A 24,312-nucleotide genomic window follows, 5' to 3' on the forward strand; every position below is an offset into this window, starting at 1 on the left:
TTTCCCAATAGAACCCTTTAAGTAGAAAAATATTATGAATGTATGATATTTTTCCTTAGTAACTGATCATTTGGAAATGATAAAGCAATTTCATCAATGGCATATATTTTAAATACCTACCTCTAAGCACTACCATATACAAAATTTCATTCACTTTGTACAACAAACTTACATTGAGAGTATATTCTTGATCAATTTGACAGAGATTAAAAATGTTCTTAATTTCTACAATATAGTAAGTAGTCAAGGAAGAGTTTAAATCTAGATATCTGTGTAATTTCAAAATTTGTTATTTCTTATACTCCTTTGCCCACATTTAACCTATTAATAATGAAATGTGCAGAGAGTGACTTTTTAAAATGCCAACATAAAAGCTTGACATACTTTTAATTCTTAATAAATGATTTTTTAAAGATTTTGCTAAAGTTTACAACTAAATCTCTAATATATTGAGGGGACAAAAAAATCCCAGAACAGATAAACAAACCCTATTTTATGGGTTTTTTTTGGGGGGGAGGGAATATAAAATGTATGTCATTAAAATAACCAAATATGCTATAGCATATTATTTCTCTTTTATTTTTGGAAATATTTTTATACATACACAATTATAAATAATTTAACCATTTCTACCTGATTTAAAATGATCTATTTGGTCAATTTCTTATCAGCTTTACTTTTTAATAGCATACAGACATTGCATTAAAATTCAGTGTATATTTAAAAATTTTATTCTTAGAATAGGTATGAAGAACTATTAAATTAGCATTTTTAAATGCCCCAGAAATGGATATGTTTAAATCTTCAGAAAACTTATGTACACAAATACAAATTTATAAAGGTCACTTTCAATAAATTCTTTTTTTTCTTAATTTATCTTTATTGTTGAAAATATTACAGATGTCCCCTTTTTTCCCCATTAATCCCTTCCACCCCACACCCACTCCCTACCCCAGGCCTCCACCACACTATTGTCTGTGTCCCTGGGTTATGCATATATACACATAAATTTTTGGTTAATCTCTCCCCAGCCACCCACCCACCTCCATTTTCCCTCTGAGATTCATCAGTCTGTTCCATTCTTCTTTGTCATTGAATCTATTTTCTTCACAGTTTATTATGTCCTTTAGATTCCACAATCTCAATTAATTATTTTAACAATAAAAGTTTTATTATTTCATTAAACTTTTATGTGTATATTATTTCCAGCAAGAATAACTTATGTACATGAAAGAAGTAACTTTTAGATATAAAATTAAAAACCTTATTTTTCAGTGACTATTTCTAGGCTGAAACACATGACATAATTATTAAATAAAATTTTTAAAATTCAACACAAAGTCATTATATTTCCTACCATAAATAACTACTAATGTCTCTAATATGCTAATTTCACAGTTATTTAGAGCTTTTAGGTAAAATAACACACAGTGAAATGCATACATCTTAAGTGTACCTTTAACTGGGTTTTAACACCATTTATGTATATATATACACACACTTAATTCAAACACCTAACAAGAGAGAGAATATTGCCATTACTCCAGAAAGTTTCCTAATATACTTCCAAGTCAGTCCCTGACTTCTACATCTCCAAAGACGACCTCTCTAATTTTTTATCAACTTAAATTAGTTTGGCCTATTCTTGAACTTCATGTAATCATACATTTTGTACCCTTTTATCTAAGGTTTGTGTCAATTAGTATATATTTTGGTGACTCATTCATGTTGTTATGTATATCAATAGTTCATTCTCTTTAATTGCTTAGTAGTAATCTGTTTGTCCATTTTCTTGTTGATGGACACCTGGGATATTACTAGTTTTACCTCTTGTTTATGAGCAAGATGAGTTCACTTATTAAAAGCTTTTGCATGTCTGATTTACACATATGATTTTAACCGTGAATATAAACTTTGTTGTCTAAATGGAATATGCATCAAAATTCAATAATTCAGTATCAATTTAATCTTGATCAGATAAAGATTTTAAAACAGCTATTATTAATCATAAGAATTATTAAATTAAGTATATTTTAAAGCAATTATACAAATAAATTATTTTCACATATTATACCATTCTTAGGCTTTACTTGGTTTATTGTCATAAAGTTCTAGTTAGAGGTATTGTGTGTGTGTGTGTGTGTATATGTGTGTGTATATGTATATGTATACACACATACACACACACACATATATATATATATATATGATATCCTTTTAAGTGACATCTTTACCAGAATCTTAATAGGTGACCAATGCTGATGTTTACCTCTAAAGCATGAACATGAATAAATAATGGTGTCATATATTTGGCAGTCTTATTATTCTATTAGATTTAAATCATTTTTAGGTGCTCACATATTGAGTAAAAAGTGTACTTTTCTGATAATTCTGCTAGTATTGTTTTTTTCTCCCAAATTAGGAAAAATATAGATTTTTTAAAAATCTGTGCTTTAATAATTGAAAAATATTAATTTTAAAATTAGAATATAATTGTATCCTTTCTACTGTCAGTTTCTCAGCATTTCTTGGAATCCCAGATTATCAACTCACTCTTTTGTTGAGTATCTACTAATTTCCAGTCTGTTTTCTTGGTTCTGGTAAATTAACAACAATTGTTCCTGGCCTGTTGTAGCTTAAATTATCTTGAGGGGACTATAAACAAACATACATTATATTATAGTTCATGTGATGACAAGTTATAATGAAATATAAAGAAAGGGTAATGGGGAGTCAGGATGAGGGGATAGTGTTTCTATTTTTAAAAGTTTTCTGGAGAAGGCCACTTTGACAAGAGCAATATTATATGCAAATTTATATCTAGAAATTCAATCTGTTTCTTTCTAAAAATGAAGACGTCTTGACTTTATTATAACCAATAAACATTTTTAATTTCCGTTTTCTCTGAATATTTACATTTTATTGATATTTTAAGAATAAGAGTTGGCAAAATAAGGTCCACAGGCCAAATCTAGCCCACTGTCTGTTTAGTTGGCTTTGGTTTTTACATTATAAGGGTTGAAAAAATAAAATAAAAAATATTTCTTGATGCATTTATTGAATATTTGCATTTCATAAAATTCAAATTTCAATGACCATAAAGTTTTATGGAGACTCACTCATTTGTTTATCCATTGTTTATCACTGCTTTCCCTCAGTAATAACCACATAGTTGCAACAAAGAGACCGGTAAGAATATCCACAAGGACTGTTTTTCACTCTCTGGCCCTTTACAGGAAAAGTTTTCCAACCCCGTTTTTGAAAAATTGACCTCTCTACCATATTTCTAGAAAACTGCTTCCAAATGCCACATTCCCTTCACACAAAACGAATTTATTGGCAGCTAGAGTGGGCAATTTCTCTGCATGTTTACATTGTCCCACCACAAGCAACCTCCTGGTCTACCTGCTTATCTGCCCAAGAGCATCCCTTGAGGTAAAGGGAGCAAGCTCTGACTGTCTGGCCTTTGTGCAGGAAGCCCAGTACTTTAAGTAAAGGATGGGGTTACCTAATGCTCCAGAGGCAATTCCCAACCTTCTGAGTATAGAGTCTGAGATTCTATTGTAAATTTAACTCCCCCATTACTTTTTCTTTTTATACTCCACTTACGTCTTTGTTGGCCAATTCTCATTTTAATAACCCATTTTACTTTGTAAAATACTTCTATCACTAGAAGGCAACAAATAGCTTGTGCATGAACCCAATAACAGAAGTGCAATAATTAATCACCTTTCTGACTTTGGAAGAAGTGACAGGATTGGTCATTGATCATGATGTGCATCTGTTATTTGAGTGGTGATTTGTGGACTGAAAAACTAATAGCAAAGTTTGTAGTTTGTGCAAATTACTCACAGTTAATGTAGAGAGGTGGGCAGAAATAGGTTTATAGTTGTAATACAAATAAATAATACAATAATTAATAAATAATGATATAAGAATAAATTCTACGTTTTGTATACTCACAACTATAAACCTACATTCGTCAACCCCTGTATTATAGTAACTGAAAATTTTTGGTGGACTGGGGTTATTTAACCAAATCATGGTAACCGAAATTCATAGATATCAGAACCATTCAAAACAAAGACTGTCTGTATTTGAGGGGGCATTGTAGAATTGTGCTGCTTGAGACAGAGAAATAAAACTACAGCGTTAAGGTATAATGCTGACTGTAGGTACAAGCCTATGAAGAAACAGCCCTCCTTTGTTTGGCTGAAAGAGAATCCAGATCCTGAGAGGCACTACTTTCTTCTTGACACAAAGCAGCCCCTGATTCCTCCCCCGTACAGTGTGGCAGCAGGCAAGCAGAGGGCCCTTTGGCTGGGACTAAGGCATTTAGGAGATCATTTAGTTCAAAAAAAAATGATTAAGCAGAGAGTTAAAAGCGGGGGATTTTTCAAATTGATATTCTTTGCATGTAAAAGAGAGAAAACACTAAGAAAATTTCACTATTACATTGTTCTGTTTATCATCTTATGCGTGATAGCTGTGAACTCTAAATGGAGCCGAGTTAAAGATAAACTAAGTAGGCGGATTGCATGTCAAGGTCACAGTAGCAGGGACTCTTCCCTCAGACAATAATTGATTGAGTGAACAGGAGGAGAAGAATTTAAATTGTCCTTTATTTCTGCATATTTGCATTGCTTCCTTGTTGACAGCCTAGATGCAGCCACAGGTCAATTATTGATTTTTCACTAAGCCTGGTGGCTGATGAGACAGTCATGCATCTTTCCTGTGAACTCGAAGCAAATTTTCTTAATATAGCTAATAATAAGGAGAATATTGGTGAGAAAAAATAAAGGCAGAAAAGCTTTAACTCTTAACTATAAAATAAAAACAAATTTCTTGAGGATTTTATTGAAACTTTTATTATAGAACCTATACTATGGTATTTTAATATTTAATGTGTGCTTCAGATTTTCACATATCTAAAATTTTTAAATTATCTGATTTAGGAATAAACTCCTAATATATTTTTCTGTCTATTCAAAGGACTTAGCCAGATCATTTTATCCATAATTTGTCTCCTTACTCTGTATGATTATCAGTATTGTTGAAAGGCAAAACCGGGAAGTGAAATAGATAGGTAGAATTAACCACCTTGACCTGATTTTTACTTCCTTGGCTTGAACTGGACAACCTGCCTTATCAAGAACTTTTAAAGAACAGCTTTTCAAACTGCAGTTCTATAACTAGATAATTTTTAAAGCATTTAACTCAATAGCAATCATTATGTGGCTAAAGAATATGATTCCCTTAGAGTTCTGTCAGAAAAATCTGAGCATTTGCAATTAGGTGGGAGAAATAACTTAAAAATACTGGATGCCTTTTTCTAAAGAAAAGCAATACAATAAAAGAAAGCTTATTCTTTCATCTTTGCCCTTTGAATGCTGCCCTACTTGATGTCTGCCTCAGTAACTCCAGTCACTTTGGTTCCACTTCAGTGCCTTTTCTTTGAACTTGAAGTACATCATTAGAGATTGCCAGTTCAAGGTCATCAGTCTGTACAAAGCTATAGAAACAACTGAAAACCATGAATAACATCACAACCTAAGCCCAGTTTGTTTTTCAGACACAAAGTATTGTGTTCTGGAATAGATGTCTACTTACTGGGCCTCTAAGAGATATTCTAGGGAAGACCCATACTTTCCCAAGGGTCCCAGGGGTGAAACTAGGTAAAGTCAAGGTACCTATTTCTTTAAAAATCTTTATAATCAGGGGGAAAATGCTCATTTGTTAAGTTAAATTTCAGTTGTTTATATTGTTCCCAGTGAGTTCCCAGACAAGGGACTCCCAGCTGCTGGAAGTCATGACTTTATTGAGAAGTGAAGAGAAGCTCCCTCAGGTGAAAACTGAATGGTCTATCAGCCAAGTTTCCTTTCATAGCCTTATCTTCACTAGAAAAAGACAAAGCTTAGTGACTATCTAGGCTGTAATTATTTCTGGTGTCTCTTCTAAGGATAGATCAGAGTTAAACTTGTAAGTCAAATTTCTCAACATTTAGCCTATTAATAACTTTATTTTACTTTTTAGTAAAGGAATTGGGCCACATCACTGTACATTCTGTAGGTCTTTCAATGAATGTAGATTGAATGATAAATTAGCGTGTTGTGATAAAATGCCCACTATAATTATAAATTCTTGAGTTCTCAGTACATTCTTTTTAATCAATCTAATTTCTCTATGAATATATAGCAACAAAAATAAATCCATCCTTTCTCTAAATTAAGTCTCCCTTGCAGACCCACAGGGGAATGAGCTTGAGTGTATTTGTGCGTATGTTTCATGCTGTCCAGACCTTAACCCTCCAGTGTGTGTCTCTTCTTTGGCAAGGAAAGAGACTCCTTAAGGCTACCTTAAATTGCTTCTGTGATACTCACAGAAAATAAGAAGTAAAAAGTTTGGAGATAATAGAAGTCATTATACTTTTACCTAATGTGGTACTAATTTAAGCCTTCACTTTGAAACGAATAAACATCAGTAGATCACAGGGAGACTTCAATTAACATAAATCAGGGTGCTGGTTTATGAAAAAGGCAAAAATGAATTGAATGAAAGAGCTTTATCTTTATTATAGACTCTTTTTGTGACATCTATTTGGTCAGTTCAGAAAAATGTTATTTTATTCTGTGCCATGTTCAAGATAAGTAGGGTTGCTAAATATTTGAATTATAAATGTTGGAATAAGTCTTACTGTCTGTAATGCCAACATAGACTGTACAAGTATTATTAACTTCTCTTGCTCCCCCCAAAATAATCATATTTAGTTGCATGAATGAACAACTTCAAATAGACCCAGAACCACACTTTGATAATATCTTGAGCACTTCTTTGTTTTCTTCTAATTTTTTTTTTTTTTGACAGAGAGAGATCTATTTTTTTATCCCATTTATTTATGCATTCATTGGTTGATTTTTTTTATGTCCCCTGACCAAGGATGGAACCGGCAACCTTGGCATATGGGGATGACACTAACCAACTGATCTACCCGGCCAGGGCCTTGATCACTTTTTTTCTGTTTTATATTTTGAGAAAGGAATCTGCTCTTGGTTTTGTCTTGAAGAAAATACCTCTGTGTTTATATTGTATCTAGATAGATAGTATCTATCTTCTAGGTATGTTACTGAACTTGGAGAACAAGTACTTTATACATTTTTAAAATGCAAAGTAAAATATACACTATTGTTGCTGTCACAAGTTACCGAAATCAGGGCTTTAAAACAACTGCCATTTTTTAGCTGACGGTTCTGTAGGTCAGAAGTACAGGATGGCATGTCTGGATTCTCTACTCAAGGTCTCAAAAGGCTGAAATCAGGGTATTGGCTAGGCTGTCTTCTCATCTTTAGCTGGAGGCCATTTTCCAAGCTAGTTCAGACTGCTGACAATTCATTCCTTGTGGCTGTAGGACTCAGGGACTGTTTCCCTGTTGGTTGTCAGGTGAGGAACACTCCAGGCTCCTAAAGGCCACCTGCATTCCTTCTCACGTGGCCCCTTCCATCTTCAAACCAATAAATAAGAGTCCTGCTCCCACTTCATAGCTCTCTAACTTCCCCTTCTACCACAAATCTCTTTCTTTTTCAAGAAGTCCTATGATCAGAGTCACCCAGGTTATCTCCCCATATTAAATTCAACTGTGCTTAGATAACATAATGATAAATGGAGTGATTTCTTATCATATTCACACATTTTGGGAAACAGGTCATTAAATCCCAGGAAGGGGCATTTGTAAAATTCTGCCTACCACATATATTAATCCCAATTAACTCATTTTATAAGTAGGATGAAGTGTAAAGTGTTTATCAGAGTGGGCTCCAGAGCCAGACTAATATTGGGAATCCTCCAGTTATTACCTGAGAGACACTGAGCAAGTTACTAAAGCTTTCTCTGATTTGGCTTCTTTTTTGTAAAATTGGCATAATGATAATACCTATCTCATTAGATTTTTATAAAAATTAAATTTGCTAATACGTGTAAATGTTTTAGAACATAGGAAGTATTCAGTAAATATTATCAAATAATATCTTATTTTATTTTTTTTTTATTTTTAAAAAAGCTTTTATTGTTGACACTCTTACAGATATCCCTAATTATTTCCCCCCCTTTGCCCACCCAGCCCTTGCACCCAGACCCCTGCTATTACCACACTGTTGTCTGTCTATAGTTTATGCATATATGTTCTTGGCTAATCCCTTCTTTCATCCAGTCTCCTCCACCACCCTCCCCTCTGACAGCCGTCAGTCTGTTCCATGTATCCATGCTTCTGGTTCTGTTTTGTCCATTAGTTTATTTTGTTCATTAGATTTCACATATGAATGAAATCATATGATAGTTGTCTTTCTCTGACTGGCTTATTTCAGTTAGGATAATGCCCTCCAGTTCCATCCATGCTATTGCAAAGGGTAAGATTTCCTTCTTTGTTGTGGCTGAGTAGTATCCCATGGTGTAAATGTACCATGGCTTTTTTATTCACTATTTACTAATGGACACTCGGGCAGCTTCCAAATCTTGGCTACTGTAAATAACACTGAAATGAACATAGGGTGCATATATTATTTTGAATTAGTGTTTCAGGGCTTTTTTGGATAAATTCCCAGAAGTGGAATTGCTGGGTAATAAGGCAGTTCCATTTTTAATTTTTTTGAGGTACCTGCATACTGCTTTCCACAGTGGCCACACCAATCTGCATTCCCACCAGCAGTGCACAAGGGTTCCTTTTTCACCACATCCTCAATAAACTTGTTTGTTGATTTATTGATGATAGTCATTCTGACAGGTGTGAGGTGATATCTCATTGTGGTTTTAATTTGCATCTCTCTGATGACTAGTGACATTGAGCATTTTTTCATATGTCTATTAGCTGTCTGTATGTCTTCTTTGGAGAAGTGCCTAGACAAGTCCTTTGCCCATTTTTAATTGGGTTGTTTGTCTTTCTGGTGTTGAGTTATATAAGTTCTTTATTTATTTTGGAAATTAATCCCTTATCAAATGTATCACTAGTGAATATGTTCTCTGATACAGTGGCTTCCCTTTTCATTTTGTTGATGGTTTCTTTTGCTGTGCAGAAGTTTTTAGTTTCATGAAGTCCCATTTGTTTCTTTTTTCCTTTGTTTCTCTTGCCCTAGGAGATACATTGACAAAAATGTTGCTCTGAGAGATGTCTGAGATTTTATTGCCTGTTTTCTTCTAGGATTTTTTATGGTTTCATGACTTACATTTAAGCTTTTTATCCGTTTTTTAAGTTTATTCTTGTGTATGGTGTAAGTTGGTGGTCTAGTTTCATTTTTTTGCATGTAATTGTCCAATTTTTCCTATCACCATTTATTGAAGAGACTGTCTTTACTCCATTGTAAGATCTTGCCTCCTTTGTTAAGTATTAATTGACCATGTAGGCATGGGTTGGTTTATGGACTCTATTTTGTTCCATTGGTCTATATTCCTGTTCCTAAGCTAGCACAGGCTATTTTGAGTACAATGGCCTTTTAGTATAGTTTGGTATCAGTATTATGATCCCTCCAACTTTGTTCATCTTCCTCAAGATTGCTGAGGCTATTTGAGGTCTGTTTTAGTTCCATATAAATTTTTGGAATATTTGTTCTAGATCTGTGAAACATGCTATTGGTATTTTAATATAAATTTGGTAAATCTATAGATTGTTTTGGGTAATGTGTACTTTTTTTTTTTTTAATGTGGACATTTTAATGGCATTAATTCTTCCAATCCATCAACAGGGCATATTCTTCCACTTGTTTATAAATTCCTCAGTTTCTTTCTTCAGTGTCCTATAGTTTTCCAAGTATAGTTATTTTACCTCCTTAGTAAAATATATTCCTAGGTACCTTATTTTTTGTTGTTGTTGCAATAGTAAATGGGATTGTTCCCTTAGTTTCTATTTCTGATAGTTCAATACACCAATATTATTTTTTTTATTTTAAAACTCTACTCAAAATATATTTATTAAATATTTCTTTAGCAACCATATTGCAATAAAACCCATGCACCGTATGTTAACTTATCCTGAAAAACATGTGTCATTATTTCCTTTGATGTTATGACTATGTTTTACAGTAAATGATCATTTCAGTAGGTTTTTCAAATAAAGTAGCATCAAAACTTTACATTACTACAAATGCCAGGCACCTAGCTCTTACCTGGTACACAGGCTGTGATAAGTAAATTATGAAGTGTATAAAAATGTATACAAGTCATAAATATAGTCTGAAAAATTCTTGTCTTTTGATTTCACATTGCTCTATATAACAAAAATGAGGTTCATCTTTTAATTACATGACTACTTTAAATTAGGAAGTTTTATAGTTTACTTTATATTTTATTAAATTATACTATACAGTTTATAAAATAATGTTGTTACTGCACCAAGTGATATTTCACAGAACAACAGCAAAATTTCTTCCAAGAGTTAATGCAGCCCTCAAAATGCTTTAACAGCAGTGGTCTACAGTTTAAGATGCAAAACAGTAAGGACTGAACCAGTCCTAATAATAGCCTACTGTAGCCAGATGTACTCAATATACCTGTTTTAAGGAGCCTAATGTCACTTTAAATCAGTTGTTTAGATCTAAAGTTTGAAATCTTGCAGTGGACATGTTCCAGTTTATGAAAGTTGCCAGGGCTCTTTTGTGCCTGCAGTCCCACATTTAAAGTTACACCTACACTTCACAGGCATTTGAGATAACCAGTGATGGTTTTATTAACAGAGTAAGCCTAAAGTAACCATGTCTTAAAATAAATTTTCCCTTTTAGTCTCTTCCAAATTTATTACATGCCACCACGGCAGTCCATTTCTATTCACATTCTGTTTTTAATATATGTAATGACACATATTGCCTTTACTATAAGGAACAACACAGGGTAACATTTCTCAGAAAGAATGGCTTTGTCTTTCTTCTTCCTTAGGAACCCACCAAGGGAACACATACACACTTATAAGCAAAGGACACAACAGAACTCACAAACAAATCAATAAATTTTAAAAAATAATAACGAATTGAGAAGTTTATACAGACAGCTAACTAAGTATATTGGTAAGAAAGTGTCTTGAGGAATATCATTGTTAAAACTTTCATTAGAAAAAGAGAGCATATTCTTAATTTTGTGATCATTAAAACTAAATACACGTTATAAGTAAGCTTCATAAATTAAAAGATCTTTTGTTTTGTATTACTAAACTTCTTGTAACTAAGCAAAATTAAAGAGTGGAGTGAAAATAGGCCTTAGCTTCTGGAGTTGGCAGAATAATAGCACCCCAAGGAAGTCTACACCCTAATCCCCAGAATCTATGAATATGTTAGTTTATGTAGTTTTGTAGCAAGAAGGGGTAGCAGAGGATGGTGTTCAGGCTGTGAAGGGAATTACTGTTGTTAATTAGCTGACCTTAAACAGACTATTCTACATTTAATCAGACTGTAGCTCATTAACTCAGATTAAATCAGGGTGAGCCCAATGTCATCACAAGAATCAACCTAAGAGAGACGTGCTGTTGCTGGCTCTGAAGATGGAAGGAGGGGTTGTGAGGTGTGCGGTGGCCTGTAGAAGGTGCAAGAACAAGAAAACCACTTATTCCCTATCACCCCCTGAATAAAAGGAAGTTTTGCCAACACCTTGATTTTAGCACAGAACGGTAAAATTAAATGTTTGGTTTTTTATGACACTTAGGTTTCAGATTTTTCACACAGGAATTAGTACAGCTTCTAATTTGAAAAAAAAATGAAGACAGGGATGCAGTTCTATTTCTACTGTAGTAACTTTAAAGTAAAATGTACAGATCATCTTTGAAAACTGCATTAGAGGGAAAACACTAAAGTTAAAAATTCTGCCATGTGTTCAGATTTAAGACACATCTAGGTAGTTTGAATGAGACTTTGAATCTCTATCCTCACTTTCTCCTTTAAATAAAAATACCTTTGGCTGCTCAGAAGCCATTAACTTCACACATTCCCAACTATTTCCTCTTAGAAGGATGAACTGACCTCAAATTCTCTGCAAAGGTTTTGATGAAGGTTTTGGAGCTTAAGGAAATTGCAGTTGTTCAAATATTTACTTCCTTGTCTACCCATTCCTGCAAAATTCAGGTTTCATGGAAGTGGGTTAATTAGACTGAGGTTACACTATTTCTTCTGCCATCATTTGTCAAGAGTTAGTCATAAGAAAAAGGTGCTTGCATATAACTCTCAATTTTTAGTTAGGCATTCATGAAATCCCAATGCTATTAGATTTTGAGAATTCAGATGACCTTGAACTTATTCAATAATTAAGTTCACTTTGGAATTTTGATTTGTACATAGTTGAATAAAACATTCAATATAAAATACAATAAATATAATGAAGCATAAAATAAGCACCTTTTTAAAAATAATGTACCTTATGTTACCAAGTACAGTAAACCCTCAATTTTATGGACCTTAATTTAGCAGACTTTGGGTTTAACAGACAAAATTTTTGGTTCATATGTCATACATGAAAATTAACAGCCTGTTACCTTTTAAAATGCTTTTAACCAAGATTCGCTTAAAATTAAATTAACAAGTTTTTTGTTATTCACTGTCATCTTAAACAATTTTAACAAATAGGCCATATGTTGGAAAAAACAGTATAGTAATTTTGCAGACATAAATAAATATTGCTTATCTACAACTATAGACTGTGTATTTAAATCCAGGAGTCACTGCTTGTAAACAATGTTCTGCAAATGATTAGCACGTGATCACACCTCATCTAGCAGGTTAATTGGTTCTATTGTCTCATGGCAGGACTTTCTGAAGCAGTTTTAATGCATGCTGGCCCTTGTTCCGGGGTGCACTAAGCCACACCCCAGCCTTGTGCATTTGTTTACTGGCGGTCACTGGTGAATGCACATATTTACTAGACCTATTCAGTATAAATTTAAAATTACAGTAATGCATATAGAAAACTTTTCTGTGAAATTACACTTTTCATGCATACTAATTTTAATTACACAAACATGTCTTCTTAAGTAAAAAGAGGTAAACAACTAATTTGTCGATTTTTAACATAGGAATTTGGAAAACCTACTTTATTATATAATGGACTTTCAGCTTTAATGGACAGCCCCTCGCCAGAATAAGTTGGTTTTACTGTAGTATCAAATGGCTTACGAACATTAAAATTTATTTTTATTCTAAAAATAGTAATGCTTTTATAATACTTCATATTTAATTGTATAAAAATTAAGTCACTTTTTTAATAACATCAAAAAGCAGACTTAATGCATCTATCTCAGTATATTATTACTGCTTTGTTACTTTTATATAAAAATTGAGCACAAATTATATAATGTTTGCTTCACTTAGCAAAACTTCTACAAAGTTGTTTATACTTGTTTAGTTCATTGCTGGTTAGACTCTAAAGAGTAAATGAGTCCTCTAAGGAATGTTTTCCCTAATTTGCAAACTTTTACTTCACTACTTGTAAAATTGATTTTTAGTGCATTAAATGAAAGTACACAAACCTTTTCACTCCCTTTATAGGGATATTTAATCATTGAAGATGAAACACTGGTGAATATAAGTCTGAACACTAAGATTAAATACTGAAACAAGATCAGCGTTTGTTGGCTTATATTTTATGACATAAAAACTTGTGAATTTATTTAAGAAAGACATTTTTTTAATGTGAAATATTTAACTGCAGCCATTAAAACATATCTCACCAGCAATTTAATTTATTTTTTTCAATATTGATTCTATTAGGAAGATCTGTTATGTTTCTCAAATTTATACATAAAAAGCTTTTAAGACAGATGAACTATTAAAGATTATAACATGATTCATAAAGAAAAATCATTGTTTGACTCAATTCTATTGAGCTAGTCCAAATGCATTTTTCAAAAATATCAAAAAAAGCATAACTGACATTTGTTTGCATGTCTTAAAATTGACTTTTAAAACTTTCTGTTTTTTAACGCATAAGACAAATTTAAAGAAAAACATGGTGAAGAATTTATTAAATTAACTCTTCACTCAGAATTACATACAATATACGTTGCTTAGGTGTTTTAAAAGGCTTTAATAATTTTTTTCAGGCTAGATTATGTTACACTTTTGTAAAAAATATATATTTTTATTGATTTCAGAGAGAAGAAGGGAGAGGGAGAGAGAGAGAGATAGAAACATTAATGATGAGAGCGTCATTGATCGGCTGCCTCCTGCACGCCCCCTACTGGGGATCAAACCCACAACCCAGGCATGTGCCCTGACCAGGAATCCAACCATGATCTCCTGGATCACAGGTTGATGATGCTCAACCACCGAGCCACTCCGACCGTGCTGTGTTACACATTTTTAATGGCAAACACTGATAGAAGGAAACTGTAAAAGCTACTGACAGAGCTGTGTTACGCCCCAAAATTCTATTGAATTGATAGTTTAGCAAGGGACTATTGTGTAATTCAAACAAGGTGAACATTTTTGTCTATTTTGATCATTAGTATATACCAAGTAGAGAAAATATAGTAGTAAATTACTACTCTCTTTGTTTTTCTGACACTTGTTCTTAAGAAAAAAATGAATGTGACAAGAGTGTTTTTACATCCTAAATTTACGCTGCTAATAATTTATGCAACTTGGGCAGGTTGTATGTTGTAGTAGTAGTAAATGCTGACTACCTGATTTTATGTTTTATCAGGAGCTACAACCATAGAGAAATATAACCTCAGAACAAATTTGTGGATCCAAGCAGGGATGATGAATGGCCGGAGATTGCAGTTTGGTGTGGCTGTTATTGATGACAAACTCTTTGTAATTGGAGGTCGAGATGGCTTAAAGACACTGAACACTGTTGAATGTTACAACCCCAAAACCAAGACTTGGACTGTCTTACCACCAATGTCAACACACAGGCATGGTTTAGGTAAGATTTCTTACTTTACTGATATTACTTTTAGAAACATTTTATTGATAGTGAAAATATATGTAAAAGTGTAATATTATTGCCATCAATTTTTATTAACTTTAAGTACACTGTGGGCTTATTTGGAGCATTTTTTAAAAAGTTCTTGACATTTTCCTGTGTTGACCAATATGCATTAAACTGTTGAGAGAGATGTTAAAGATACCAAAATAAGTAAACCTCAAGCTATCCACAAAGTTTTCACAATCTGACATTCATTCAATATGTAAAATTTGATATGAACAAAAATGTGGAACTATTATGGAGAGGACAGAGTAATAAAGCTCAGAGAAAGAAACAGTTAATGTGATTAAGGAAGACAAGATGACTCATTCCGCATTACTGGGCAAGTCTGTTATATCTTTGCATTTAATTTATTCCACCTTGGAAAATCCATGGGGAGAGGGCAGCACAGGTTTAGAGAAAGAGCAACTCATCAGCTATTACCAGTGGTTAATATGTTAGGATTCACTTGATCTTTACTGTGGAGTAATCTGAAGATGAGAGAACTATATTTATATACAGAACACCTGGCTATGAGTCTTGTCTTGAATCTACCATTTAATATTGGCATGACTTTTGGACAGAACTTAAATTATGGACCTTAGTTTCCTGATTTATTACCAATTCAAGGTTATTAAGTAGATAAAAATTTAATGATGATAATGGATATGAAATTAGTTTGTAAATTGTAAAGTTCCTATACAAATATTTGAAAAAGGAGAAATTGAATAAAGACTAACAGTTCTTGAATGTGTACTGGTATCATGGGGATTGTATGAAATGCAAATTTTTTTTTTTGAAGACCTGAAACATGCCAGAGTTGATTAACTATCTTTCATATACTTTGAATATACGCATTAGAGAGATATCAGGGTTTAATTGAAAATCCACTGATTTAGACATTAATTGGAAAGCAAAATTAGAGAGCATTTCAAAAACAAATATTAATGATAGTTTAACTTTGAGATGTCCAACACTGCATTTCCCATTCTTATCTACTCTACCATCAATCTAAGCAAAAATAAAATAATAAATTATTAAGAGATGAACTAAAGCAACTTACCTTTTTGATGATTTTGCTCTACCTTCCTTTTCTTCAGTTTGCTCCTTAGTAAAATTAAGAAATAATAATAAATGTCTGAGAAAGTTTAAGTTATAAAATTCTGTGTTTTATATGAAAACCATATAAATTATTTAAATCACATAGAACCAAATCAGAATATGGAAAACATATCATTTCCCCAGGTAATATTCATGGGTATATAAGGTTTCTTATCTATTTTCCCCCCCAAATATATTAGAGGATTTTGGCTTTCCTATCTATGTAAAAGCTCTCTGTGTTGTTTTTATTAGTTATCTAGCTAACAGCCTGTTTGGGGGAAATGTAGAGAATAAGCCATCTGAATTGGAATACTTGAAATGTAATGCTTCTTTCTCCCTTTTTGTTTTAGACAATTTAATTCCTTTCTATTAAGGTATACTGAAGTTCAATTATGTAGGATATTTACATGTCAGGAGAACCTACTTGAAATTTTTTCGCCAAGAATATACCTTAAGTGGTGTAATATCATGTGCTTAAAGTATAGCAAGGGATGGTTGGCTTCAAATCCTGTCACACCAGCACCACTGCTGAGCAGAATGGTGATCTCCCATAGGGTCCTCAGGTTGTCTTATTTGTTAAAGAGTTCATCATAAAGGTACTGTGAAAGTAAAGCTACATAAAAATTACATGTGCCAAATATCTCAAACATCTAAAATGTAATGTAGTCTTTCCACAAGTTTTGTGACTCAATAACAGCTCTGGTAGTGGACTGTTTTCATGACTAGGCCTCCCCTGTTTTGTATTTTTTGTTTTGCTTCACTTCTGTTAGCAAGTGGATCACCTCTCCTCTACAGCACATGCCACATTTAATGTCTCTTTAGAGACAAATATTCCAATTCAGGCTGCTTATTCTCTACATTTTCCCAAAACAGGCTGTTAGCTAGATAACTACTACAAACAACACAGAGAGTTTCTTCTGTGTTTTACTTCCTAGTGGTTTTGGATTTGGTCAGTTTTTTAAAAATCCTCTACTACAGAACTCCCCGAGAGTTTCTGGTAGAGAACTCCTCAACCTGACCTGACTGAGTGAGTCGGTAATATCATAGCATAGGCATCACTTCTGGGCACAGCTCTCATTTCAGCCTGCCTCATAGGTTGCGGGCAATGCCCAGTACCTAGAAAACTGCCTTTGACATGGATGTCAAACCAGGTCCAACCAGTTGAAGCTGGGTTGATAGGAACATAAGACACATGTATGTGCTCTGATGAATCAGAGTGCTTCCTTTATGACCAACCACATTCCTTATCATCAGTTGCATCTCAGGAAGTTCAGCGTTATGTGTCATCCTCAAGTGCAATTGGCACCCTCAGCCTAAGGTCCCTGTTCCTTCAATATAACATATCAGTCTTTGATTTACCGTCTCACTTCCAGGCTTCCAGGGACTTCTATTACATAGATGTTGATATATCTTATTTAATGCATCATATCTTTTAATATTTTTACTTGATAAATAATTTTAATATCCAGCCCTTCAAATTGTCCTTAATCTGTGTGTATCATGATATTAATCCCATGTATTGATCTCAACTAATTTGCTGACTGTATAAGGTACTTTGACTAATTGAATGAAAGGCTGAGGCATTTGCCAGTCTTTGTGTTCTCCCCAAACATCCAAGAGTGCACAGGGGAATCACAAGTGGCCATAAAGTTCTTACCCTGCAAGCTGACCTTGCCCAACCTGTCTGCTCTTCTTCCTAACATGTAGTCCTCAGGGGCACATCTACATACCTACATGTGTGCAGAAACTCCCCCGAGCGTTTCATCCTGTCTCTGATGCCCTTTCCATAGGGCTGGGAGCTGAGATGGGAAGGGAATATGCTGGACCAGCAAGTCTGTTTGATTCTGCTATTAGCACCTCCACATCCAAGCAGGGCTCTGATGATAACCTGTTATCTAACCAGTTATGGCAAGCTCTGAAGAGGCACTGCTGTTTCACTGCCAAGCTGTGTAGAAGACTCAGTAGCTCTTCTGAATAGAACAGTCTGTGGCCTTAAAAAGAGCACTAATCAAATTTTCCTCCAAGATATCCCCTCTTTGAATTTTTGTCTCACTCAGGAAGCTGCAACTGACTTCTGCTTTTCTAACTGTTTTTTGTGTGTTTTTTTGACAACTTTGGTGTTAATTTTTCAAACACATACCATGAGTCTCCCTTCAGTGGAATCACCAAGATTGGTTTTGAGTGTAAACCAACAGCTGCCTGAGCTAATTTTCTATTTGCTCAGAAATTAGAATGTCCTGTATAATTTCCCACAGTGAATCAGTACCTACCCCTTGGTACACAGTGGGGTTACAAAATTTACTACCTAATTTTATATTATACATTCAAGTGACAAGGAGCTAACATCTAAACTAAAATTTTAAAATATTAAATAAAAGTCTTTCCTTTGACCCACATAGCTCCCAGGTCCATAATTTATATGAAAAAAATAAATCTTTGTATGATTTTACAAGAAAGTCATGAGCTCTTTGGTTGCTAAGGATGATTATGTGGTCAAAAACATTTCATAGCTATCAATAAATGAAGAAAGCTCATTCTGCTGCATAAAATAGCATATAAAATTATATTCATATTAAGTCTGTGACACAAGGGAGCAATGCATCTACCTTGAGGATTAAACTAATTAAGAGCACAGTGTGCTCAATATGCTAAGAGTTTTCAATTTAGCATTTGTCTTTAAGGCACATTTCTATATATCATGTCTTTTTTTCACCACATTTTATATTGTATAAAATTGAATCAGACATTAGTTCAATAAACTTTTTGCACTCAAGTCCTTGTAAGAGAAAATTGATAAAAACTAAGATAGTGCTATTTATTAAGATTTTCTAAATGCCAAGTACCATGTTGTATATTAAATATATAGTAAGGGCTCTTTTGGTTTTTGTGGGTTTTAGCCTTCAATTGATAAAATTCACATACCGTAAAATTAAGTTTTAACATATAGAGTTGATACGTTTAAGTATCAACTTAATGGATTTGCTCATCCATCACCATTATCAAATTCCAAAACATTTCTGTCTTCCTAAAAAAAATAATCCTATATAAGAAGAGCAGTTACTCCTTATTGTCCCATCTCCTTAGCCTTTCACAACAATTTATCGCTTTCTGTCTCTATAGAATTGCTAATTTTGGAAATTTCATATAAACAGAATCATGTCATTTTGGGCCTTTTATGTATGGTTTTCTTCACACAACATAATGTTTTCAACAGTCATCCGTTTTCTAGCATGCATGTATCAATACTTCATTCCTTTTATGGCCTAATATTATTCCACCAATAGAATTTACCACATTCTGTTTATACATAATCAATAAAAGGACATTTGGGTTGTTTTTGCTTTTTTGCTATTATGAATAAAACTTCTATGAACTTTCATGTAAGCATTTTTGTGTGGATATGTTTCGATTCTGTTGGCTATACACGTAAAAGGGGGATTGTTGATTCATATGGTAACTCTATCTCTGACTTATGGAGGAACTGCCAAGCTGTTTGCATAATGACTACATCAATTTCTGTCTCCTCAACAATGTATGAGGATGCCAGGTTTTTTTCCAACCTTTGTTGCTACCCATTCTTTTTTATTACAAAAATTATAGTGTATATAAAGTGACATCTCATTGTGATTTTATAGGCATATCTCTAATAATTTTGAAAAACATTTGATGTGCTTATTAACCATTTATATATCTTTTAAAATATTTGTATATCTATTTTAATAATAAGGATAAATTTCTATTAAAATATTATGCCATATTTTGTTTGGGATATTTTTCTTTCTATTATTGAGTTGTAATATTTTATTTTATATTCTGTGTATAACTCCTCTATTTTAACTTTCTTGATAGTGTCTTTTGAAGAACAAAAATTAACCTAATGAAGCCAATTCAATTTTTTTTCTTTTGTTGCTTGTGCTTTTGATAACATATCTGACTGAGACAATATTGTCTAATCCATAGTCATGAAGATTTATGCCTGTTTTCTTTTAGACGTTTCATATTTTTAGGTCTTAAATTTCATATTTTTAGGCTTTAAATTTAACAATATAACACATTTTGAGTTAATGTTTTTCTATGGTGTGAGACAGTAGTTGAACTTTTTTTTTATGTTGTACCAACACTGTTTGCTGAAAAGACCTTTCTTTTCCACTGAATTGTCTTGGTACCTTTGTCAAAATCAATTGTCCATAAATGAGAGTTTATAGATTTTCAATTTTATTCCAATAATACCTAATTTATATCCTTATGGAAGTATCATTCTGTCTTAATTATTACAGCTTTGTAGTAATATTTGACTTTGTACTTCTTTTTAAGACTTTTTAAGATTTTGGGGGCTTTTTTGAGTCTTTTACATTGCCTACAAATTTTAGAATTAGTTTTTCAATTTCTGCAAAATGTCATCTAAATTCAGATATTGATTGGACTGACTCTGTATCTCAGTTTGCCAGTTTTGCCATATTAACAAGTCTTCCCATCAGTGAACATTAAATGTCATTCTATTTATTTAGGTCTACTTTCTTGAATTTCTTCTGCTAAATTTATAGTTAAATTGTCTCTTATATTTGATTTTATTGTACATGGTACAATTTCTTATGTTCATTTTCAGGTTTTCCATTGCAGTGTAGAGAAATACAATTTATATTTGTGTAATTAATTCATATCCCGAAACCTTGAGAAACATTTTTATTCGATTAGTAGATTCCTGTAGATTTCTTATGATTATATATAATAAAATCATTTTACCTGACAAGAAAAGTGGTTTTACTTTTTTCTTTAAAATCATATGACTTTTATTTCTTTTACTTGCTTATTTACCTTGTCAAGAACCTCCAGTAATATATTGAATAGAACTGGCAAGAGAGGACATTGTTGTCTTGCTCTTAAATTAAGGGAAAATATTTCAGTCTTTACCATTAAATAAGATGTTATCAAAAATGTTTTGATAATAAAAGTTACAGAAGGTTGTTTATATTCCTAATTAGGTGAGTGTTTTATCATGAAAGGGTATTGGACTTTATCAAGTACTTTTTCTGCATCTACTGAAAAGAATATGTATTTTTTTCTTTATTCTGTTAGTATAGCGTATTACATTAATTAATTTTAGATAGTAATTCACATGAACTTCTTCAGATAAATCTCACCTAGTAATGGTCTATAATCCTTTTGATATGTTACTGTATTTGCTTTGATAGTATTATGTACAAGATTTTTCATCGGTATTGGTCTATAGTTTTCTTGTGGCATCTTTGTCTGGTTTGAGTATTAAGGTAATACTGACTTTATAGCATGAGTTGGGGAATATTCACTGATCTTCTATCTTGTGAAAGAATTAGTGACAGATTGGTATTCATTTTTCCTTAAACATTTATTAGAATTCATTAGTGAAGCTAAGGGAGCCTGGGCATTACTTTGTGGAAAGTTTTTCACTTACTAATCACCCTTCACTTTTTATTGGTCTGTTCAGATTTTCTATTTCTTCTTGAGTCAGTTTCTGTAGTTAGTGATTTTATAAGACTTTGCCCATTTCGTCTATGTTATCTAAATTGTTGCCATACAATTATTTATAATATTCCCTTATAATCCATTTTATTTTTTAAGGTTGGTAGTAATGTTTCCTATTTTATTCCTGATTTTAATAATTAAACATTTCTTTCTTTATCTCTTATTCAGTTTAGGTAAAGTTTGCAATTTTATTGATCTTTTCAAAGAATCAACTGCTAGTTTTCTGTTTTCTTTTGTCTTATAATTCACTATTTTATTTATATCCATTCTTTTACATTTTATACAGCTATACAGTTCCATGTAAGGGCTGATTAAGTTGCACTCCATATATTTTGGACTTTTGTGCTTTCATTTTCATTAATCTCAAAGTAATTTTTATCTTTGACTCATTTTAGTATCCACATGTTTATTATTATTGTCATACAAATTGCATGTTTATATATTATACATCCATCAACATAGTTTTTAAAGTATTGCTTTATACAGTTACCTTTTAAGTAAGATAGAAGAACATAAAAAGTTATAAACAAAAAACACACTTATACTTTTTTATATATTTACCTAACCATGGCTCTTTATTCTCTACTTGGATTTGTGTTTTTGGAGACTGGTGTGAGGAGAGCAGCCTTACTGCCAGGCAAAGCTTTTGTAATTGCCTACAATCAAGCCTGAGCTCCTCATACTTTAACCTTCACTTCCTGCTTACACAAATCATCAAGGTCAGCCAGAGATGAGAGCTTATTACCTTCTCCAATTTTAGCTGAACATGTGTACTACCCTGAGCATGCCCATGACCTTCAAGAGTACCAAGAATCTGTCAATCTTCTCAAATCCCCACATGGACATCTCATTTCCCAGCTCTATTTTTAAGCTTTTAGTCAGCGTTTTGTTTGCCCCAACTGTTTTCACCACTTAGGCAGCTGTGATGTTAAATACAGCTAACCCTCGAACAACGTGGAGCTTAGGGGCACCAACCTTCACACAGTCCAAAATTCTTTATATCTTATGTTGGCACTCAGCCTTGGTGGATTCCTTCCCAGCTGGAGATTGAAAACACTGCTTTTGATCTGCAGTTGGTTAAATCAATAGATGTAAAACCCTAGTGATACAAGGGCCAACTATCTATTTATTGAAAGAAATCCATGTATAAGTAGAACCACACAGTTTAAACCAGTGTTGTTCAACGGTCAAATGTAATAGCCACTTTTTTTTTTTTTTTTTTACACACACCCTGGATATTCTCAGTAAAAGAAGCCTCAGTCAGGTGAAAGAAGGACAAACCCTACAAGTGAAAGTTTCCAGAAAACTGCCAGACAGGTCAGAAAAATGACAATTCCCTGAGGAATCTTCCAATCTGTTCAGTCTCCTCCAGAGGCAGCTAGGCTGCTTGATTTCATGACTACCCTTATCATGAGGTTGTTGGCTTTCAAGTTTACTGTAAAACTGAGTTGATTGTTCTTATCTAGATAAAGCTGTTTCTCTCTCTCTTTTTTTTTTTTTTCCTTTTTTTTGGGGGAACATTCATACATGCATTTATTCGACAAATGTTAATTGAATGCTTACTTTGTGCCAGACATTTCACTAGGTAATAGTGAGCAAAGACACACCTGGAGGACTCCTGGCACTTTCAACTGAGTCAGTAATTAATGAAACAATTACCAGTGTTATTAATTAAACAAGGAGGCCATTAGACTGAGGTGATGCTAATGCTGTGGCAGTCTCCATAAGCAACCAAAATCTAAGCTGTAAATTCCCCAAGGTTACAAAATTGACACCTAAAGACAACCAATTACAAGCAGCCATTAGACTTTAAGTTATAGCCAATCAATAACTTCCTTACTGTGCTTTCACTTTTTCTCTATAAAAGTCTCTCCCCAAGCTCCTATAATTGAAGCACGACTGACCACTTCCAGTTTGGCACTGCCTGATTCCAGTTGGTTTTGCTCTATCTTAAATGTTAAATATGACTTAGTTTATATTTTATTTTTGCTTTAATTTAACTTTATTGTTGAAAGTATTATAAATGCCCCCCTTTTCCCACAATTGATTTCCTCTACCGTGCACCCCTCCAGGCCTTCACCACACAATTGCTGTATCCATGGGTTATGCATATAAGCATATAAATTCTTAGGTTAATCTCTCCCCACCCACGCCCTCCTTCCCTCTGAGATTCATTGGTCTATTTTGTGCTTCTATGTCTCTGAATCTATTTTGTTCATCAGTTTATTTTGTTCACATGACTAAGATCATATGATACTTGCCTTTCTCTGACTGGCTTATTTTTCTTAGCATAATACTCTCCAGGCCTCTCCATGTTGTCTCAAAGAGTAGGGGATCCTTCTTTTTTACAGCTGCATAGTATTCAAAGGTGTAAATGTCCAAAAGGACGCTTGACGTGATTTCAATCTTCTTGAACTTGTAGAGACTTTTGTTGTGTCCTAACATGTGCTTTATCATTGAGAATGTCCCATGTGCACTTGAGGAGAAAGTATACTCTGAAGTAAAGCTGGTTTTCTTAAATAAATGCTCTTCAAATATTTTTAAGCCTTAAGTTATTTTCCAGAGTTATTTTTAATTTTTAATTTTTTTGCCAATGTTCTCATTACTTTTATGGAGTAGTGGATCTTTGGAGGTCCTTAGTCTTCCAAGGCTACAAATGGTAACATAAAGGATTGTTTTTGCATGGGTATGATAAACAGATACTGACAGATCCATGAGCAAAAGGAATCTCTTGAAATCATAATGGTTATTAAATGCTTAGAAATGACATACATAGTCTTC

General features: G+C 33.1%; 1 protein-coding gene across 1 annotated transcript in view; it reads left to right on the forward strand.

Moving 5' to 3' along the window:
• Positions 1 to 24,312, forward strand: part of KLHL1 (kelch like family member 1) — a 331,681-nt gene that overhangs the window by 251,070 nt on the left and 56,299 nt on the right. The window contains exon 7 of the mRNA XM_081129220.1: positions 14,662 to 14,886. Coding sequence (XP_080985346.1) covers positions 14,662 to 14,886 — 225 coding nt within the window. The remainder of the gene's footprint in view (positions 1 to 14,661; positions 14,887 to 24,312) is intronic.

Source organism: Miniopterus schreibersii, assembly GCF_964146895.1.
Source record: "Miniopterus schreibersii genome assembly, chromosome: 2".
Lineage (NCBI taxonomy): Eukaryota > Metazoa > Chordata > Mammalia > Chiroptera > Miniopteridae > Miniopterus > Miniopterus schreibersii.